The 20,387-nt window shown below is 40.7% G+C and overlaps 2 protein-coding genes and 1 pseudogene across 3 annotated transcripts in view; 2 read left to right on the top strand and 1 right to left on the bottom strand.

The window, feature by feature from the left end:
• The window catches only part of RPGR (retinitis pigmentosa GTPase regulator), a 268,709-nt gene that overhangs the window by 106,149 nt on the left and 142,173 nt on the right, over window positions 1-20,387 (bottom strand). The window lies entirely within an intron of this gene.
• OTC (ornithine transcarbamylase) overlaps window positions 1-20,387 on the top strand; it is a 55,511-nt gene that overhangs the window by 15,160 nt on the left and 19,964 nt on the right. The window contains exon 4 of the mRNA XM_019943492.3: window positions 4,418-4,505. Within this exon, the coding sequence (XP_019799051.1) occupies window positions 4,418-4,505 (88 nt within the window). The remainder of the gene's footprint in view (window positions 1-4,417; window positions 4,506-20,387) is intronic.
• Window positions 8,827-8,984, top strand: LOC109551254 (thymosin beta-4-like; annotated as a pseudogene).

Genomic DNA, 20,387 nt, shown 5'->3' with positions numbered 1-20,387 from the left:
GGGAACATCGACATTAAGAGGTAAAGGAAAAGAGAAAGAACCAGCAGTGGCGATTGAGAAGAAGCAACTACCAAGGTAGACGTAAAAGCAAGAGTGTGTGGTGTCCTGGATGGTGTGCTAAGAAAGTTTATCAAGGACAAGGCGGTGAACAACTTTGTTAATTGCTCCAAGGTCAAGGAAAATAAGAACTGAAATGGCCACTAGATGTAGCAATGTGAAAGTCATTGGTAACCTTGGTGAGGGGAGTTTTGGTGCCATGTTGGGGGGCCAAAGACTTATGGGAATAGGTTTGAAGGAAATGAGACAAGGAACTGGAGAGAGAAAGAAAAAACAAGAGTTTGGCTGCAAAGAATTAAATGGATACCCGGCAAGGGAAATAAGGACAAGAGAAAGTTTGCATTTTTAAAATTAATGAGTGAAAAAATTAGAATAGCCTATTCACGATGCAGGTAATGTAAGAGAGAAAGGGAAGAGTTGGTAGAGCAACATTCTTGAGTAGGTGAGGGGGCATGGCTTCTAGTTCATACATGGGGTATGGAAAGTTCATCTATGCTGAACAGGAAGGGAAGCAGAACATATGGGTACAGATGCTGACAAGTATGGAAATGGGGTGATGGAATCTGGAAGTTCTCTGTTACCATTTTTTTCATTGAGGTGGGAAGTAAGGTTATCAACTGAGTGCTGGCTCTACTTTCAAAATATATCAAGAATCCAATCATTTTCTCATTGCTTCAGTGGTTACTATGCTGGTCCAAGCTATCGATTCTCAGCAAGATTTTTCCAAGTGTCCTGACTGGTCTCCCTGCTCCTGCCCTTGCCCCACTATGGATGTTCTATTAAAACATATGTCCAATCATGTCATCCTCTGCTCCAACCCTCTGATGGCTTCCCGTCTCACTCAGACAAAAGTCAAAGCTGTCGCTTCCTCCCCACCTTCCTTCTGCAGCCTCACCAACTATTACTCTCCTCCTCACACACTCTATACCTTCCACACTAACTTTGTTGTTGTGCCGTGAATCCACCAGTCATGACCCTTCCTCAGGCCCTCAAGACATGCTCTTCCCACTGTCTTGTATGTTTCAACGCGGCTTCCTTGACCATGTTAAAATGATAACTCCTATTCCTTACATTGCCTATCCTCCCTCCCTGCTCTATTTTTCATGTAGCACTTGTCAACATCTAACATACAAGATATTTAATTTACTCATTCAGTGTATTATCCATCTCTCCCCCATTAGAATGAAAGTTCCAGGTAGGCAGGGACTTGTACCTTGTTGTTTACGATGCTTTTCACAGTGCCTAGAACGGCACCAGGCACATACTTTTCGAATGAATGAATAAATTTTAGAACCATGCCATGGGGCTAGGACCTGTTGTGGTCACTCCACAGAGACAAGATGTGCCTCCCACCAAAATTTGGTTTGATTGTTGACAGTGAGGATAACATACTTGCACCAAGAGGGTATGAAAAGGTTTACTATTCACATAATGTGGCTTTCTGGGGAGAGGAGGGCTAGCTCCAAAATTGGTCCCAAAGTGGCATTAGAGAGCAGGAAAATCATATGGCTTGTGCTTTTATTGTGGTTGTGGGGTGAGGCTGGGGTGAAGATGCCCGTGCACAGGGCGGGAGGAGAAGGGAGAGTGATGGTGGGTAGCAATCAAACATCATAAATTGAGTCAGATTCTTTATTACAAGGCCCATAGCAAGTAGGACTGTTTGTGTGTTTCATGTTCTCTCATTCTACCTGGGATGTAGCACATCAGATCTGCAAGGGATCTTAGGGCTCTAGGCAAACTGCCTGATTTTCAGATGAAGACTGAATCTAGTTCCACTATGTTGTCCTGCCTCTGTAGATCCCAATGTAAGTTGGCTTAGGGGCTGGCTCTCCTAGGAGAAAGCTCTAGGTTCTTAAAAAAACAATCTTGAACAAGTTTTTAGACTCTTTGACTCTCAAAACTCCTGTCTATAAAATTCTTATAATAATATCTAATATGCTCTTTGTCAGGGTGAAGGATTCAATGGAAGAAAGTTTCTGAACTGCCATCACCTGGTAGTGCTCTGTGACTAGTCATTGCTAGAGTCAGAGCATAGTGACCTGTAGCTAAAAAATCATTTGGTCGGGGCATTTATAAGAGAATACTTTTAAGTATGAAATAGGTAGAATATAATTATTTTTTAAATGTAGTAACAGAAATGAGAACAATTGTTTTGTCGTGGATTTTTTGTTGTTGTTTTACTTAGGAAAGTTTTCAAATGAACAGAAAGTAGAAAGATTAGCATAATGAGCACCCCAATACCCCTTACATCAATCAACTGTTAATATGTTGCCTTCTTTGATTTATCTGTTCATTTTTCTTAGTGAAATTTTTTTTTTTTTTTGGCCACACAGCATGGCATGCAGGATCTTAGTTCCCCAACCAGGGATCGAACCTGTGTCCCCTGCAGTGGAAGCATGGAGTCTTAATCACTGGACTGCCAGAGAAGTCCCAGTTAGTGAAATACTTTAAAGTAAATTAAAGCTACAATGAAATTTTACCTCAAAATATATCAGTATGCATATTTCAAATAACTAAGAATATTTTCTGTATAGCTACAATATCATTATCATACCTAATAAAAATGATTTGTTAATATCACCTATCCACATTCAAATTGCATTAAGGTTTCAGTGGGCTGTTTCATGAGACTTTGGGTCAAATTCCCCTTCATGAGTCTAAAACTCTTTGTCCCCCAACTCACCATGAGATTAATGATTTCCTCCTTTCTCATGGGAAACAAGTAGGATTAGAAAATTGTGACTGTTGCATATTTTCCAAAAGACAAAGTAGGTATGTTACAATAAGGAGGAAAAAAGTAATGTTTGCAAAATTCCTCAGACACGTCTCTATCTTGTAATTATACTTATTTGCCTTTACATTGTATATCTAAGAAAGCCTGCCTATTGAACCTGTCTCAAATGAGAAAGTAAAGTTCTGATTGGATGTCACCATTTCCCATAATTTTGCCTCAGGGCATGTGGTAAAAGGGCTCTCCTTGTTACCACAGAGTTTAGCTATGGCTTGGGGCAGGCCCCTCTCTGTGTCATCCTCCCCAGACCAATGGAATGTGCTATGAGGGTGGGGAAGGAGCCATCCTCATCTGCTCAGATGTCTGCAATAACCTCACATCCCATGGAGGGCTGAAAAGTGGTGAGGGCAGTATGCAAGTGGTGCTTAGCCCTGTCTTGGTTGGAGGATAAATACAGCAGTTGAATGACCTTCTGATCTTGCTGATTTTTAGTGACCTGAAATTGCCATTTCAATACTCACTTTATTTTCAATTTTTAAATAATTAAGGGCTTGGGCTTCCCTGGTGGTGCAGTGGTTAAGAATCTGCCTGCCAATGCAGGGGACACGGGTTCAAGCACTTGTCCTGGAAGATCCCACATGCTATGGAGCAGCTAAGCCCGTGTGCCACATGAGCCTGCGCTCTAGAGCCCATGAGTCACAACTACTGAGGCCACGTGCAACAAGTACTGAAGCCCGCGTACCTAGAACCTGTGCTCCACAACAAGAGAAGCCACTGCAATGAGAAGCCCACGCACCACAATGAAGAGAAGCCCCCGCTCGCCACAACTAGAGAAAGCCCGCGTGCAGCAACGAAGACCCAATGCAGCCAAAAATAAATAAAATTAATTTATTTAAAAAAAATTAACCTATAATCTATATACTGGAAGATGCACAGATCTTAAGTGTACAGTTCAATAAGTGTTGAGGAATACATATACTCACATATATGGGTTTGTAACGTACAAACTGTCAAGGTATAAAGTATTCCTGTAACCCCAGAAAGTTCACCAATGCTCCTTCCCAGCCAATCAGCCTCTCCAGAAGCAACTAGTGCTTTAATTTCAGCCACTCTGTTAGTTTTGCCCATTCTAGAACTTCATATAAATGGAATTATACATTATGTACTCTTTTGTGTCTAGCTTCTTTCATTCAGCATAATGCTTGTGAGATTCATCCATGTTGTACGTATAGTAGTGCATTCCTTTTTATTACTGAATAGTATTCCATTGTAATCCATGATATCCCATACTATAGTTTATTTTCCCATTTTCCTGGTGGACATCATTATATATTTTAAAGAATAAAAATGAGGTATAGTCTCCAAATGAGAACATGCCCCATATTGCCAAGATCTGAACAAGAGGGTGGAGAAATGGGCACACATCTGAAGGAGAGTTAAGCGCTGGTACAGAAAATTTCATCTACTTCTCTCCGTTCCTCATTATGCTTTCCCTGGGAATTCCCTATCAGAGAGGCTGGTGAGATTGAAAGATTTTGACTTTTCAATTGAGATGGTGCTGATTGCTCACAATTTTGTTGGCTACTTTCTTTTTTTCAAAATGTCTTTTTTCTCTCTCTTTTACTGTAGGCTTTGCACTTCTGGGAGGACACCCTTGTTTTCTTACCACACAAGATATTCATTTGGGTGTGAATGAAAGTCTCATGGACACAGCACGGTTTGTAAATCTTCTCTTTGAAGCTTATTTCAGAATTGATGGATAAATGTCAAAAAGAAAATATGCTTCTCTTTAAATAGTGGTTTTCCCTCTTGGACTGTTCTCTGTTTTCCTTCTTTCCCTCTTTATCTGATGTTCTGAATGCCTCTCCCTCATCCTCTGGCCACTTTCCATGGGTTAAGATAATATTTTTTCTTAGCAATTTGAAGAGGTTTCTGATTATAAAATTTCAAACTTTGGGAAATGTGGTCATTAAACATGACATTTTAAAAAATTAATTAATTAATCAATTAATTATTTATTTATGGCTGTGTTGGGTCTTTGTTGCTGCACGCAGGCTTTCTCTAGTTGCGGTGAGCAGGGGCTACTCTTTGTTACGGTGTACGGGCTTCTAACTGTGGTGGCTTCTCTTGCTGTGGAGCACGGGCTCTAGGCGCGCGGGCTTCAGTAGTTGTGGCATGCGGGCTCAGTAGTTGTGGCGCACAGGCTTAGTTGCTCCGGGCATGTGGGATCTTCCTGGACCAGGGCTCGAACCCGTGTCCCCTGTGTTGGCAGGCGGATTCTTAACCACTGCACCACCAGGGAAGTCCAAGCATGACTCTTATGTTTTACAGTTGAAGAAATGGAGGTCCAGGGAAACTGACATGTTCAATGACCCATAACCTGCTAGCATCAGAGCAGGTAGTGATATTAATAGCTAACATTTATTGAACATTTATTCTGTGTCAGGCATTGTTCTAACTCATTTAATCCTTATAACAACCCAAACATATTGGCATAAAGAAGTGAAACAACTTAATTAGGGACATACTAGCTTCTATAACACAAAAATCTCAAAATGTCAATGGCTTAACATAGTGCAAATGTTCCTGATTGATAAGACGGAAGGACTGATTATTTGTGTGGCCATTCAGGAACTCTGGATGAGAATGGCTCTACCATCTTCAACATGTGGCCTCCAAGGTTATCCTGGGTGTCAGCATCCAGCCAGGAGCTAGGGGAAGATAGCATGGAGACCGGATGCTTGCTTTAAAGCCACATTAGCAGGAAAGTGGCACAATCACTTCCACTCACATTCTATTGGCAAGTACTATTAGCTCAGCCCTACCTAGATGAAAGTGGAGGTGGGAAAAGGCTCTTACCCACTTAACTATAGTTAGAGACTGAAACATAGGCCCTCTGACTCCTCATGCAGTGCCCTCACTATTGTATCATGTCTGATTGAGAAATACAGAGCAAATGTCTTTGTTTAAATATTTCGCCCTTGATATCTAAGACTAATGATTATTTTCTGAAAACGATGTGCGATAAAGCAACTCCTTGCAGACACTGGCTGCTTTCTATGGCAGCTACCCTAGTATATACTAAAAATCCACCTCATTTGAATTGCTGAAGAGATTTGAAATAACTCATCTTTAAACCTTTTAGTTACGGTATTTCAGATGGGACAATGTCAGCATTAAGAAGTGTTGTGTTCATCTTCTGGATGCAAGGGACAAAAAGAATAAATAAACATAAATGAGTTTTTCTTCCAAATATGCTGCCACTGACTGGAATTATATTTGCCTAATAACTGTTTCCACAAAAGTGAAATATACTTTATTCAAGAGCAAATATTACAAGCTGGTTAGGGGTGGAAGCCGGGGCCACAGTCAGGAAAGAAGTCTCAGTGGGGATCCTCTATATAGGACCAAGTGAATGATGGTGAATGAGTCATGTGTGAACTCGTGGTTGGAAGAAGGTGCAGCTGGAGGAACAGATGAACATCCAACAAAGAGCTAAGGAGTGCGCATTGGCAGCAAGAAAGAGATCAGGGCCCAGAAATCAGTGGAGTAGGCAGGACCCCAAAAGCAAGAGACGAATAGCCAAGCATGGGTTGAAAGCCGAGGATGAGTAAAAACATATTTTTTCCGTGCTTGCTCTCCACACAATTCGCACTTTAAGTCCTTAGTTAGAGGAGCTCTACACAGATCCTAGGAAAAATAATCTGCTCACAAGTCCCAATATGATTGGGACTTTTTTTTTTTTTTTTTTGGTACGCGGGCCCCTCACTGTTGTGGCCTCTCCCATTGCGGAGCACAGGCTCTGGACGCGCAGGCTCAGTGGCCATGGCTCATGGCCCAGACGCTCTGCGGCATGCGGGATCTTCCCGGACCGGGGCACGAACCCGTGTCCCCTGCATCGGCAGGCGGACTCTCAACCACTGCGCCACCAGGGAAGCCGTGATTGGGACTTTTTAGTCCATACAATTAATTCCATTGCTACATGGATACACAAAATTGGATCCATAGAATTCCTTCTGGTCATTCCATCTTATCCAAAAGACTCGAAGGAAAATAATCATAGCTCCTTCTTAAAGGGTGTATACTATGGACCTCTTGTACTATTATCGCTAAATCTTTGTAAAAACCTTACAGGGACTTCCCTGGGGGTCCAGAGGTTAAGATTCTGTGCTTCCACTGCAGGGGGCACAGGCTCAACCCCTGGTAGGGGAACTAAGATCCCACAAGCCATGCAGCGCAGCCAAAAAAAAAAAAAAGAAAACTTACAAAGTAAGTATTATTGGCCCAGTTATTTTATAGGTGATGAAACCATGACTCAGAGAAGTAATCGAGCTTAGCAGCTAAGTCAGCATTTAAATCATGCTGGTTTTTTAAGGCCATGCTGTTTTGGTTTACTGCTACTGTCTCTTTTATACAGTTAATGAGAGCGGCAGTGAAATGAGTTATGGAAAACATTGGCTTGTGCGCTGCAAGGTCCCCAAGACCACCCCCATGTTTGATGATTCACTAGGAGGGTTCACAGGACTCAGCATATAGTCAGACATGTGGCTATATTTATTACAGTGAACGTATACAAAGCGCAATCAACAAAGGGAAAAGGCACGTGAGGAGAAATCTGAAGGAAACCAGGTCCAAGCTCCCAGGAGTCCTCTCCCAGTGGAGTCACTCAGGATGCGCTTAACTCCCTTAGTAAGGAGTTGTGACAACATGTGTAAAATGTTATCCACCAGGGATGCTCCTTAGAGACTCAGTACCCAGGGTTTTTATTGGGGAATGGTCCCATAGCATGCTCTGTTTGACATGTACCCAAATTCCAGACTCCCAGAAGGAAAGCAGGTGTTCATTTTAAACCATATTGTTTACAAAAAAACATTTTAGGCACAGGGAGTTCCTCTTAGCAGTCCTGGGAATGGTGGAAACCCTCCCCAAACTGAAGCTCCCAGACGCCATCCAAGGGCCAATCTTACACTCAGGCCTTTCAAAGGACAGCGGACAGGACTGCTATGTTAACTCTTTCCTGCGTGGCTTGGAAATCGAAAGACTCGAGATCTAGTCCAAGCTTTGCCACTTACCTACTCTGTGACCTCCACGGGTGAAAATTTCTCTGGATCTTAGTTTCCTTTTCTATAAAATGAGGGCGTTCCGATGTCGAAGGCCCACTTTATACTCTCAAATGTAAGCAAACGTATTAAAGTCATAGTCCTTAAACAGAGGTGTGTCCCAGTGTAAACCATGTGTAGACAGATGCAGAGTAATTTGGATCTGGGTAGAGATAGGAGGTAGAGAGAGAATTCCAAGGGTTCTAAAGCTAGTTTGAGAATTATGTTGGGGAACCTGTTAAAATGCAAAATTCTACGCCCCACACTCAGGACTTCTAATTTTGTAGGTTAGGGTTCAGTTGGTGTCTGGGAATCTATATTTTAACAAGCTCCTCAAGTGATTCTGCTGCAAGCGGGGCTGGACCACACTTTGAGAGACCCCGAATTGGGAGGTTGTGTAGTCATCCTGGCTGTTGTGCTATCAATCTATGCTAGTGTGTTAGTAAAGAAGGGACAGCTAGTAAGATATGTATATGGTCTCATGCTAACTGAATGTGAAGGGTACACTGATAGTGCAGGCAACATGGTTTCAGATTTGTTATTCTTAAAATATATATGTATATATTAGCAGAAGCAGGAAAATGAAAGGAGTTTCTGCTTCGGGAAGAAGGTGAGAGACTAGGTATTGGACATATTGCATTAAACGTTGAACCTCCACGTACAAATGTCCATGAGCCACTGGAGATAAAGAATTTGGGTAAAGTTGATAGCTGGAGAAATAGAAGTATAAACTCAGTGGTAGAAAATGAGCTGCAGAGTCTCACTGTGTGAGAATTCCAGAAGGCTGAACCTTGAGGACAGGTGCAGTTAGGGAGGGACAGGAGGAAATCGTTAGGGTCCGAAGTAAATAAGGTTAGTACAATATCAGAGGAGGCTGGAATGGTAGATGGGGATGGCAGAAAAGGGGTTAGAGTAGCTATTGTGGAAACATGACTTTCTTTTGTGCATCCCATTCCTACTAAATCTGCCAAACTCTCTGACAAACAAGATATGGCTGAGATTCAGAAATTCAGTCAATCTAAACTGAAGAAGACAAGAGAAATCCACTGCCTTGCACAGAAGTAATTGAACAGGAGAAGCAAGGAGGTGAATCTTAATGACATCTACTCTGCCAATATGTACGGTACAATCCATAGCAATTGCCCCCTTGCTTTTTGTAGACCTTAAACTCTGTAAGATGCAAAGAGATTGGATGATGTTTAAATGGTAGTGCTGGCCCTTTTGTTGTTTTGTTTTGTTTTGTTTTTTTGCGGTACACGGGCGGGCCTCTCCCCGCTGTGGCCTCTCCTGTTGCAGAGCACAGGCTCCGGACACGCAGGCTCAGCGGCCATGGCTCACAGGCCTAGCCACCCTGTGGCATGTGGGATCTTCCCGGACCAGGGCCCGAACCCGCATCCCCTGCATCGGCAGGTGGACTCTCAACCACTGCGCCACCAGGGAAGCCCAGTGCTGGCCCTTTTGAATCAAGAGAAAAGTGCACACTTGACACTGATTGATGGCGTTGCTTCTCTGTCTGCCTGTCTCACTGCTTTGGGGGCCTGGTGAAAAAAAAAAGTGACTACCCAGGGCTTCCCTGGTGGTCCAGTGGTTAAGATGCCATGCTTCCAATGCAGGGGGCATGGGTTCGATCCGTGGTTGGAGAACTAAGATCTCACATGCTGCATGGCATTGCCAAAATAAATAAATAAATAAATTAATTAATTTTTTTAAAAAAGTCACTACCCATTGGTGAAAAAAGAACCGGATGGGGAACACACTGAATGTGGCAACAGGAAAAAAAAAGAAAGAAAGAAAGAAAGAAAATTGGGCCATTCTCCTGAAACCTGTTAAATGCAGTTTCCAAAATGTCACTTATTTAGTCAAATGACTTAATTATTCATTTATTCAAAAATATTTACTGAATGCCTAGTTTTTCTTCCAGGATTTTAGCACTGAGAATAAAATGCTGATCAAATCAAACAAAACACTTTTTCAAGTGGAAATTACATTCTAGAGGGAGGAGACTTTGACTAAACAAAAAATAAAGCATGAATACAATAGGAGGTTGAAATAAGTGCTATGATGAAGTCAAAGTAGGGTGATCTGTGGGTGGATTTGGGGGCGCCTTTAGATTGGGTGGTCAGGGAAGGCCTCTCTGAGGAGGTGACAGTGAAGTGGAGAGCTCACTGAAAAGACAGAGCCAGGGATGCCAAGCTGTGCGAAAAGCACCTCAGACAAAAAGAGTTGCTGGTACAAAAGCTTAAGGTGGGCTTCCCCGGTGGTGCAGTGGTTAAGAATCCGCCTGCCAATGCAGGGGACATGGGTTCGAGCCCTGGTCCAGGAAGATCCCACATGCCGCGAAGCAACTAAGCCCGTGTGCCACAACTACTGAGCCTGCGCTCTAGAGCCCATGAGCCACAACTACTGAGCCCATGTGCCACAACTACTGAAGCCCGTGTGCCTAGAGCCCGTGCTCCGCAACAAGAGAAGCCACTGCAGTGAGAGGCCAATGCACTGCAACGGAGAGTAGCCCCCGCTCGCTGCAACTAGAGAAAGCCCGCACACAGCAACGAAGACCCAACGCAGCCAAAAATAAAAAATAAATAAAATAAAATAAATAAATTTATTAAAAAAAAGAAAAAAAAGCTTAAGGCAAGAACAAACTTGATGCACTCAGGAGCAGAAGGACAGCCGGCAATGTTTTTACATCTACAAAGAAACATACTTTAAACTTGAAAGTTAAAAAAAAATGTACCCTTACAAGTTAGTCCTGTCTTGGCCACCAAAGGAAGGAAAAACCAGATCAAGGAGTAAAAGACCTAAATACACATTCAAAATAAAAGGTATTTCACTTTTCTTACTTGATTACAATAATAAAACCTGTTCACTCTTCAAAATATAGTAGGGGAATTCTCCTTAGCTAAGTCTCAGTTGAGTATCATGTAATCTGAGGGTACTGGTGGGGAGTGAAGGGGAGCATTGAGATGGAGCTGTCTACTGATATTGTGGAGGAGTTGGTATGTCAGGGCCCCCAAGACCACCCCCGGGTTCAATGATTCATTAGGAGGATTCACAGGACTCAGCATATGGTCATGGCTAAGATTCATTATAAAAAAACCAGCAAAGAGAAAAGGCACGTGGGGCCAAGTCCAGGGGAGACCAGGCACAAGCTTGCAAGGGTCTTCTCCCTGTGGGATCACACAGGACATGCTTAATTCCTCCAGCAATCAGTTGTGGCAACATGTGTGAAATGTTGTCTTCCAGGAAGCCCATTAGAGACTCAGTGCATAATATATATTTTTTTTTTGGTGCATAAGATTTTTACGGGGAGCTGCTCACATAGGCACCCTCTGCCTAGCGTGAAGCCAAATTCTAGGCTCGCAGAAGGAAGGCAGGTGTTCAGCATAATCCGTAGTGTTTATAAAAACAGTTTAGGTAGTGAGCCATCCTTATTATTTCTAGGAGTGGTGGAGACCCTCCCAAAGTCCAAGTGCCAGCTAAGGGCCAACCTTGTAAGCAGGCCTTTTGAAGATAGCCATCTCAGGTCTGCTATGTTAGCTCTTTTTTTGCACAACTGGGCTATCATCTATCTTCTGGATTTTGCTAGATATAATGTAACTAGTAAGGGAGTGTATCCTACACTCATGGGAAGACAGCCCTAAGATTTGAATTGTTTCCTCAGTTCACTGTGGATCCCTGTAGGGCCAGGCTCCCATTGGAGAAAATGAACCATTGCTCACTTCCCTCTTTAGAAAAGTCTCTCTCGGCGACTCTTTTCCACTCCCTAACATATCAGAAGACACAAAAGACATACATATATATTTAGTTAAATTTACTTCAGATTTGAGGGTGTTTTCAGATTTTGTCAATTCTCTGGTGCTCTACTGGGGTTAAGAGTTGGATATTCTATTTTTTTCCTCACTCTGGGCTTGTCTTTTTAGATGTGACACCAGAAGTGACAGTTTAGCATGACTCAGATCACTTATTCTTTGGAAGTTTAAAAACGGATGTATGCTAACACATATATACAGAATCTAAAAAAAAAATTGTGATGAAGAACCTAGGGGCAAGACGGGAATAAGGACGCAGACCTACTACAGAATGGACTTGAGGATATGGGGAGGGGGAAGGGTAAGCTGGGATGAAGTGAGAGAGTGGCATGGACATATATACACTACCAAACGTAAAATAGATAGCTAGGGGGAAGCAGCCGCATAGCACAGGAGATCAGCTCAGTGCTTTGTGACCACCTAGAGGGGTGGGATAGGGAGGGTGGGAGGGAGATGCAAGAGGGAGGAGATATGGGGATATATGTATATATATAGCTGATTCACTTTGTTATAAAGCAGAAACTAACACACCATTGTAAAGCAATTATACTCCAATAAAGATGTAAAAAAAAAAGTATTACCATTAAAAAAAAAAAGGATGAAACTTAGCAACAGTAGTGGGACATTTTCACTCCAGTTTCAAGGCTTTCTGTTTCTTCCATAATGACAGCTGTTCATGCCTAATGCTCTGAGTCCACTATTGAAAGGTACATAATACCTTCACAGTCATTTTCACTTTAATACAGTACTTAGTAAAACAGCTTCAGGAACCATGTGTATGAAAGGCACCATATAAAACCAAATAATGTAACATTGTTCTACTCTAATTAGGTCCCCTATAGATGTAACTCACTTATGGTACGGATCGCTGAAGTGTTTTCTGCCAGTGTAAAACCAGTAGAAAGGAAAATCAGCATAAACCACTGTTAGTTTCCTATTACCACAAACTTGGTAGCTTAAAAACAACACAGATCTATACTCTCAAAGTTCTGGAGGCTAGAAGCCCCAAATCCATGTGTCAGCAAGGCCATGCTCTCCCTGAAGGCTCTAGGAAAGAATCCTTCCTTGTTCCTTCCTAGCTTCTGGTGGCTCTCAGCAATCTTTGGCATTCCTTGGTCTCTAGCTACATCACTCCAATCTCTGCTTCCACCTTTACCTTCTCTGTGTATCTCTGTGTATCCTCTCCTCTTCTAAGAAGAACAACAGTCATTGGATTAGGGGCCCACCCTACTCCAGTATGACCTCATCTTAACTGATTACATCTTCAAAGACCCTACTTCCAAACAAGGCCTCATTCTGAGTTTCCTGGTAGATAAGAATTTGGGGGACATCATTCAACCCACTACACAAGCACATATTCACATGCCCCTGCAGCAACATGGAAGGGTTTCAAATCATTGTCATTCTGATAGCTCAAATAATGGAAGTTATAAAGGGATTTTTGGATGAGACATATTTGTTGTTTTTTTTTTTTGCGGTACACGGGCCTCTCACTGCCGTGGCCTCTCCCGCTGCAGAGCACAGGCTCCGGACGCACAGGCCCAGGAGACATATTTCTTAAGAGTAGCAGTGGGAAAAAAAAAAAGACTAGGAGTGAACTACTGTTATATTGAAAGGAATGTTTTGAAAAGCTGGAATACTGATCTTAAGATATTTATACCAATGATATTAAGACCAAAAAAGGTAATCTTACTTAGGTTTCTTGGTAAAATGTTGTAAAATATTGGCACCTAATGGGAAATACGTACCTGATTAGGTACTAATAAATTTGTATCTAATAGGAAATACGATATCTCCAAGAATCTTTACAGAGGCCACCAAGAAACTAGCAGCATGGCAGTTGTAGGTCCTTGGGTAAATGGTAACAAAAGCTAGTTGTTCACAACATGAAATATGATATAGCCATAGTTCAGAGGCAGTTTGCCACAGCGTAGAGAGTAGGGGCTTTGAAGCAGGGCTGGGCTTCAGTTCAAGTCACAGCTCATACCACATTGGCCCTGTGGCTTGGACCAGTTGCTTCTGAAACTTAGGTTTCTCGGTTGTAAAATGGAGATACAAATACGTATCTCAATGAGTTTATATGAGGATAAATCAGATAGTGCTTTTAAAGGACAGGCCCATAGAAGAAATTCAAGTACTGTTGGTTGAATCAAGGTATGGGCTAACTCAATCTCAGGACAAGCTCTGATTCAATTCTGGCCATCTTTGTGATCTCCTAGTCAGCTTATGCTGACCCAACACTGAGATTCCTATAGCACATTTTGAGGAGGTCATTCTGAACGCCATTATGCCCTACCCATTTATCTCTGAGGTCTTCAAAACTAGGAACTAACATATAAGTCAAAAGGCAATTTCATTCAACATCCCTGGGCTTCTTCCAACCTTAGCCCATTTGAGAGGAGCCCACCTAGGTGTGCTGAAGGTATTATCTTGTTTCCTCATCATTCTTATATTGATATAACTAAAATTATAACCTGTGTAGAGATATCAGAGCACTGGAATATTCTCCCTCCCAGAGGGAGACTCAGTCAGCAAGTTTATTCCTTGGCCAATTTACATTGGGGATAAAGTCTATGTCTTCTCTAGGGCCTTGGCCTGCTTCCATAAAAAGTAAAAATAGGAAATGCCCATTTTTAAATGATTACAGAGTTCTCAATGGTGTCGTTGTGCACAACCGGAAATTCCTCCCACTGTTTGCCAATTAGCTATTCAACTGGTTGGAGATGTCATTGATAACCAACTGGAATTTAGGGGGCACACAGTGATTCAAGGCAGGATGGGGACAGAAGGAAGAATGAATGGGAGGACCCTATGAGAATACAACTTGTGTTTGCTTTTGGCTTTTGCAACACATCTACCATATTCCAATATTTTAGGAACTACTCAACTCTTTCTAAGATTATCAGGATTGTTTTGTGATTGCCCATCTCATCAATATCCATGTTTGCTCTTAAGATCTGGCCCAGCACACTATTGGGGTTTTGGGTTTTGGGTTTTGTTTGTTTCTTTGTTTTTAGTATCTGTTTACCCAACCACAGACTCTGCACCAGACCTTCCTGGAGCCATGGGAGACTTTGTTTATGGTATTTATTGTTATGTTTTGCTTTGTTTTCTTTTGGCTTTCTGGGTGTTTTAGTTAGTTCCTAAACAAGTTGTGATTTCATACCAAAGGGAAAAAATATTAAAGAAGAATAGAAACTTGAGGTTTGAAAGATCTTTATGAGCTATTTAGATCAACCATCCTTTTCATGCCTCTTCCACACCAGTCCTTCAAAATCATTCTTGAGCCTGCATGAAAATATCCAGTATCAGGGCACTCTTTATATACAGAGCTATCTTGTTCCATTTTTTTTAACATCTTTATTACAGTATAATTGCTTTACAATGGTATGTTAGTTTCTGCTGTATAACAAAGTGAATGAGCTATACATAAACATATATCTCCATATCTTCTTCCTCTTGCATCTCCCTCCCACCCTCCCTATCCCACCCCTCTAGGTGGACACAAAGCACCAAGCTGATCTCCCTGTGCTATGTGGCTGCTTCCCACTAGCTATCCATTTAACTTTTGGTTGTGTATATATGTCCATGCCGCTCTCTCACTTCATTCCAGCTTCCCCTTCCCCTTCCCCGTGTCCTCAAGTCCGTTCTCCAAAACGTCTGTGTCTTTATTCCTGTCCTGCCCCTAGGTTCTTCAGAACTTTTTTTTTTTTAGATTCCATATATATGTGTTAGCATATGGTATTTGTTTTTCTCTTTCTGACTTACTTCACTCTGTATGACAGTCTCTAGGTCCATCCACCTCACTACAAATAACTCAATTTGGTTTCTTTTTATGCCTGAGTAATATTCCATTGTATGTTCATTGAAGTTCTTGTTCCATTTTTATACAGTCTGACTTTTCTGACCAGAGTTCATTGAAACTGACTGAAAGTTCTCTTTTATACTGAGTTACAATTGATCTTGCTATGACTCTTCTCAATGTCCTGTTTTGTAGTATCTTCATAAACTCATGCATTTTAATATATTTGAAGGTTTCAATTAATTGCAGTTATTACTCTTATTGGTGCTCAAATTGTCCCATATTTGGCCAATGTGATCTGTCTTCAAGTTGGCTACTGGGTCATTTTGACATAACTTTATTAGTCTTTAATAACTCCTTTGCTTTTTGACATGGCAAGATGTTCCGGGCTCATCTTACACATTTCTTCATTAAGGTCAAGAATTAGCCATTACTCTAAGAAGCCCTATTTCATTTTCAATTACTTTCCAAATCATGTTTGGGAGAAATTTCCTTTTTTGAATGATATGGTTTTTTTCTGGTTATTACATTCATATTCCTTTTGGTAGAAAATACTAAAAGAGATTTAAAAAATAGCTAGAACCACCAATACTGCCATCATCCAGAAATAATCAATGTTAACATTTTATCTCTTGAACTATCTTTCCATTTAAAGTCCTACGTCATGCTTCTCCTTTTTCTAAACAGTAGGAAAAGAGATGATGGGGGGAAAAATAGATGACATTTTAAACACTTAGGCAAAATCAAGTTGAATAAATATTTTAACTTGTTAACTATTTTGTTTTAAATCCTCATATTGGTAATGAAACATCCAGAGCAAATTGATATGTGTGAGAAACTTTAAATTTGGGTACTTTGGATTTTGCAAAAGCTTTTTTGCTACCATTGTTGACAGATGCCTAAGATTGTCTGCAAAGCTGCAGAAATCCACCGGAAGGCAAACAGAACTCTATATATTCAATGGAAATGAAAAGAGACCAAAATGAAAAGTCATTACAGAGCCAGAGAGTATTTTTAACTTGTCAACCTTTCATTTGTAACACATGTAACACAGCTCTTGCAATGTTTAAAGCGGGGGGTGTCAAATTGCTGGAGAACTATAGAAAGCCCAGATTACTGTTAATGGGCCTGTAAATCCAGCCCGAGTTACAGGTCTGTCATTGTTTCTAGTGAAAAGTCATTGTTTTTTAAGATCTTTAGTAGACTGGAAGAAGAAAAATAAGAATGGTGATTTCTCTATGACTTATAAACATAAAGCAGAAAGCAACATTATTGACAAAATAATATTGTCTATTTAAAGGTCTTTAATATCTTTGTTTCCCCAAGTGATTCCAATGTGAAAACAGCTTAGGGTTGTTCCTTCCCCCATATCGATTCATTTCACCTGCAGCTTCTGTGGCTGAATGACTGAAGTGACATTTTCTATCAAGCTTTGTCATACTCCCCTTTGCTCATAGATGCTTTAATGTCTAAGAGGTTTTTTGTGCTATAGAAATACTCCCTACTCGTACTTTGTTTACAGTCCAATATCTTAATCTTATGAATTTAGTATTTCTATAAACATAAAAGAGCAAACATAAAAAAAAAGAGCAAACATTCCTCAGTGGTTCTCAAAGTGTGGTCCCCAAATCAGCAGCATCAGCAGTACCGACAGCTCATTAGAAATGCAAATTCTTCTGGGCCCCAACCCAGACTTACTGAATCAGAAACACAACTGGCTGAATCAGAAACACAACTGGCTGTGTTCTAATAAGCCCTCCTGGTGATTCTGATGCGTGTTTAAGTTTCAGAATGATTGCTTTAAACATTCACACACTACTTATACAACCACTAAATCAAATACATATTAAATGAACAAAACAAGTCTCGTCAACCATTTAAACATTGATTGCAATTTAATCAAATGCTTTAAAACACTTAATCACAAGCCTAGCATTTCAGATTTTCTTGAATGCTCTAAATATTTTAAAAAGGAAAATATATACCTAAAACACCACACTGATTAGAGAGCTGATTAATATTTTAACAATAAAACTGAGCACAATGCTATTAATATCATAGATTTAATTTTGTTTACATTCTTACCCCTACTTTTATTCTTATCCTTACATGGTCCTGGAATTTAAATGTGTGTGTGTAATTTTACCAGACTGGAAAGAAGAAAAATCATCTCAAGAGGCTAGGAATGTAGGTTTAGTGGATTGCTGACCACTTAATTTTGGTTGGGTTTGGGAACTGCTTGCTAAGTTCAAGATGAATTAAATTCAAGCTGCCATCCACTAGCTTGAATATATTTTTATAACCTAATTTTCATTTTTAATCATGGGATCTGATATTGGTTTCCTATTGCTACTTTAACAAATAACCATAAATTTAGTGACTTAAAAACAACACAAATTTATTATCTTACACTTCTGCAAGTTAGAGGTCTAAAATGAGCCCATAGAGCTGTGCCCCTTCTGGAGGCTCCCGTATTAAAGACTCCTTGGCCTTTCCAGCCTCCAGAGGCTGCCTACATCCTTTGGCACATGGTTCCCTTCCTCCATCTTCAAAGCCAGCAACATAGCCAGCATCTTCTCTCACTTCTGACCTGCCTCGCTCGCTCCTTTTTTTTGGCCGCACTGCACAGCTTGTGAGATCTTAGTTCCCGGACCAAGGATTGAACCCGTGCCCCCTTCAGTGGAAGCACGGAGCCCTAACCACTAGACCACCAGGGAATCCCCCCTCCTGCGGCTCTCTTATAAGGATCCTCTCTCTTAGATTGGACCCAGTTCAGGATAATCTCCCCATCTCAAGATCCTTAATGTAATCACATCTGCAAAATTTCCTTTGCCACGTAAGGAAATACACAGGTTTTGGATATTAGGACAGGAACATCCTTGGGGAAGGGGCATTATTCTGTCTACCATAGGATCCTTGTTTCTGTTTTTCATATGGATTTTGATTTATTAAAGAAGTTAAAAGATGGGGTATCCTTCAATTTTTATTTGTTTTCAATCTCTGGCAGTACATGACCCATTGTAATATTTTTATGATATATTAACCTGGCCTGGTTTCCACATTTTGAAATATATGCCTTTCTGATTGGCATTGTTTTATAATTAGTTGGGTCACCAAGAGGTTTCACTACTAGAGCGACAGGAACGTGAGTTTGAAAATTTAGATTTCTTCTTCAGGACAGTTAACTTATTGTTTTAGAATAAATGGTTGTATCATCTTTCTAATTGGAAATTGTGTGTGGCGACGGGTGCTAGTCAGCTGCAGGATTCTTCTTCTACTTCATTTTACATAAGACCACAAATGCTGATGGGGCCTGTCCATTCATGTTATAGTTTCTACTATTTCTAGGACTATTGGGTATCTAAGTTGTGTTAATTATTTGTGGCTTACACACATTAAAAATGGCACATTATCTATACTTTATGAAGAGAAATACACTTAACAAAATCCCACGAAATATCTATCTGTATCTATATAGTTATATATAAGCACTTTCCTACTTAAGTAAATAAATTTAAATGTACATGGTAATATTCATCTTTCTTTGATATTACAATTATATTTTTGTACATTTTCTTTATATTAACTCTTTTCTTATGAGCATCATGGCCTTTTATAAGCACAACATGTTTTACTTAATGATTTTTACTATAAATGATCACAACTTGACAAATGGTTAAGCTAGTTCTTTTTCCTTTTAGCACTGCCTCTACTATTTTTAAAATCATTTTTGCTTCCTAGCAACAACAGGGTGTTACAGACCTATACTGATTTTATCCTGCCCAAGGACATGGAATTAACTATCCTCTAATAGTTTCTGGTTCCTTTTTTAGGTATAGAACAATATTAAGACCAAAATTTGGGCACTAGGGATGCTTACAAGTGTTGAGGGGAGAGAAGATTATAGCTACTGCTGCTGCCACAGGACTGCTCTTGGTAGTGACTGAGCTGAAAGGAAAATACAGTTGACCCTTGAACAACACAGGGGTTAATCCACATATAACTTACAGTCCATCCTCCGTAACTGCAGTTTCTCAGCGTCCATGGATTCAACCAACCATGGACCATGTAGTACTGTAGTATTTACTATTGAAATATATCCACGTTTAGGTAGACCTGTGCAGTTCAAATCCACATCGTTCACGGGTCAACTATGTTTCTTTTATAAGTGTATGAAATCTTGTTCTTTCCAGTACAACATATCGTGTTGTTATCCCTCACTTTTCCTATAGTATGAGATTTCAGCAACTACTAAGACTTTCCTCCTCTACACTGATCTATTGTTCCACCCAGCAGCAGAGTATCCCACTCTCCTCCCACCTTCTCACTCTATTTTCTAGGATAATAGTTCTCAGCCTTGTCTTCAGATAGGGATAACCTGGGGAGCTTTAAAAATATTGATGTGATCGCTAATTATTAGAGAAATGCAAATCAAAACTACAAAGAGATATCACCTCACACCAGTCAGAATGGCCATCATCAAAAAATCCACAAACAATAAATGCTGGAGAGGATGTGGAGAGAAGGGAACCCTCCTACACTGTTGGTGGGAATGTAAATTGGTACAGCCACTGTGGAGAACAGTATGGAGGTTCCTTAAAAACTAAAAAGAGCTACCATATGATCCTGCAACCCCACTCCTGGGCATATATCCAGAGAAAAACATGGTCTGAAAGGATACACGCACCCCGATGTTCATTGCAGCACTGTTTGCAATAGCCAGGACATGAAAGCAACCTAAGTATATCCATCGATAGATGAATGGATAAAGAAGATGTGGTACATATATACAATGGAATATTACTAAGCCATTAAAAAGAATGAACTAATGCCATTTGCAGCAACATGGATGGACCTAGAGATTATCATACTGAGTGAAGTAAGTCAGA

The sequence above is a fragment of the Tursiops truncatus genome, chromosome X (assembly GCF_011762595.2).
Source record: "Tursiops truncatus isolate mTurTru1 chromosome X, mTurTru1.mat.Y, whole genome shotgun sequence".
Classification (NCBI taxonomy): Eukaryota; Metazoa; Chordata; class Mammalia; order Artiodactyla; family Delphinidae; genus Tursiops; species Tursiops truncatus.
Note: the sequence above shows the minus strand (reverse complement) of the source record. Positions and strands in the feature narration are given on the sequence as shown.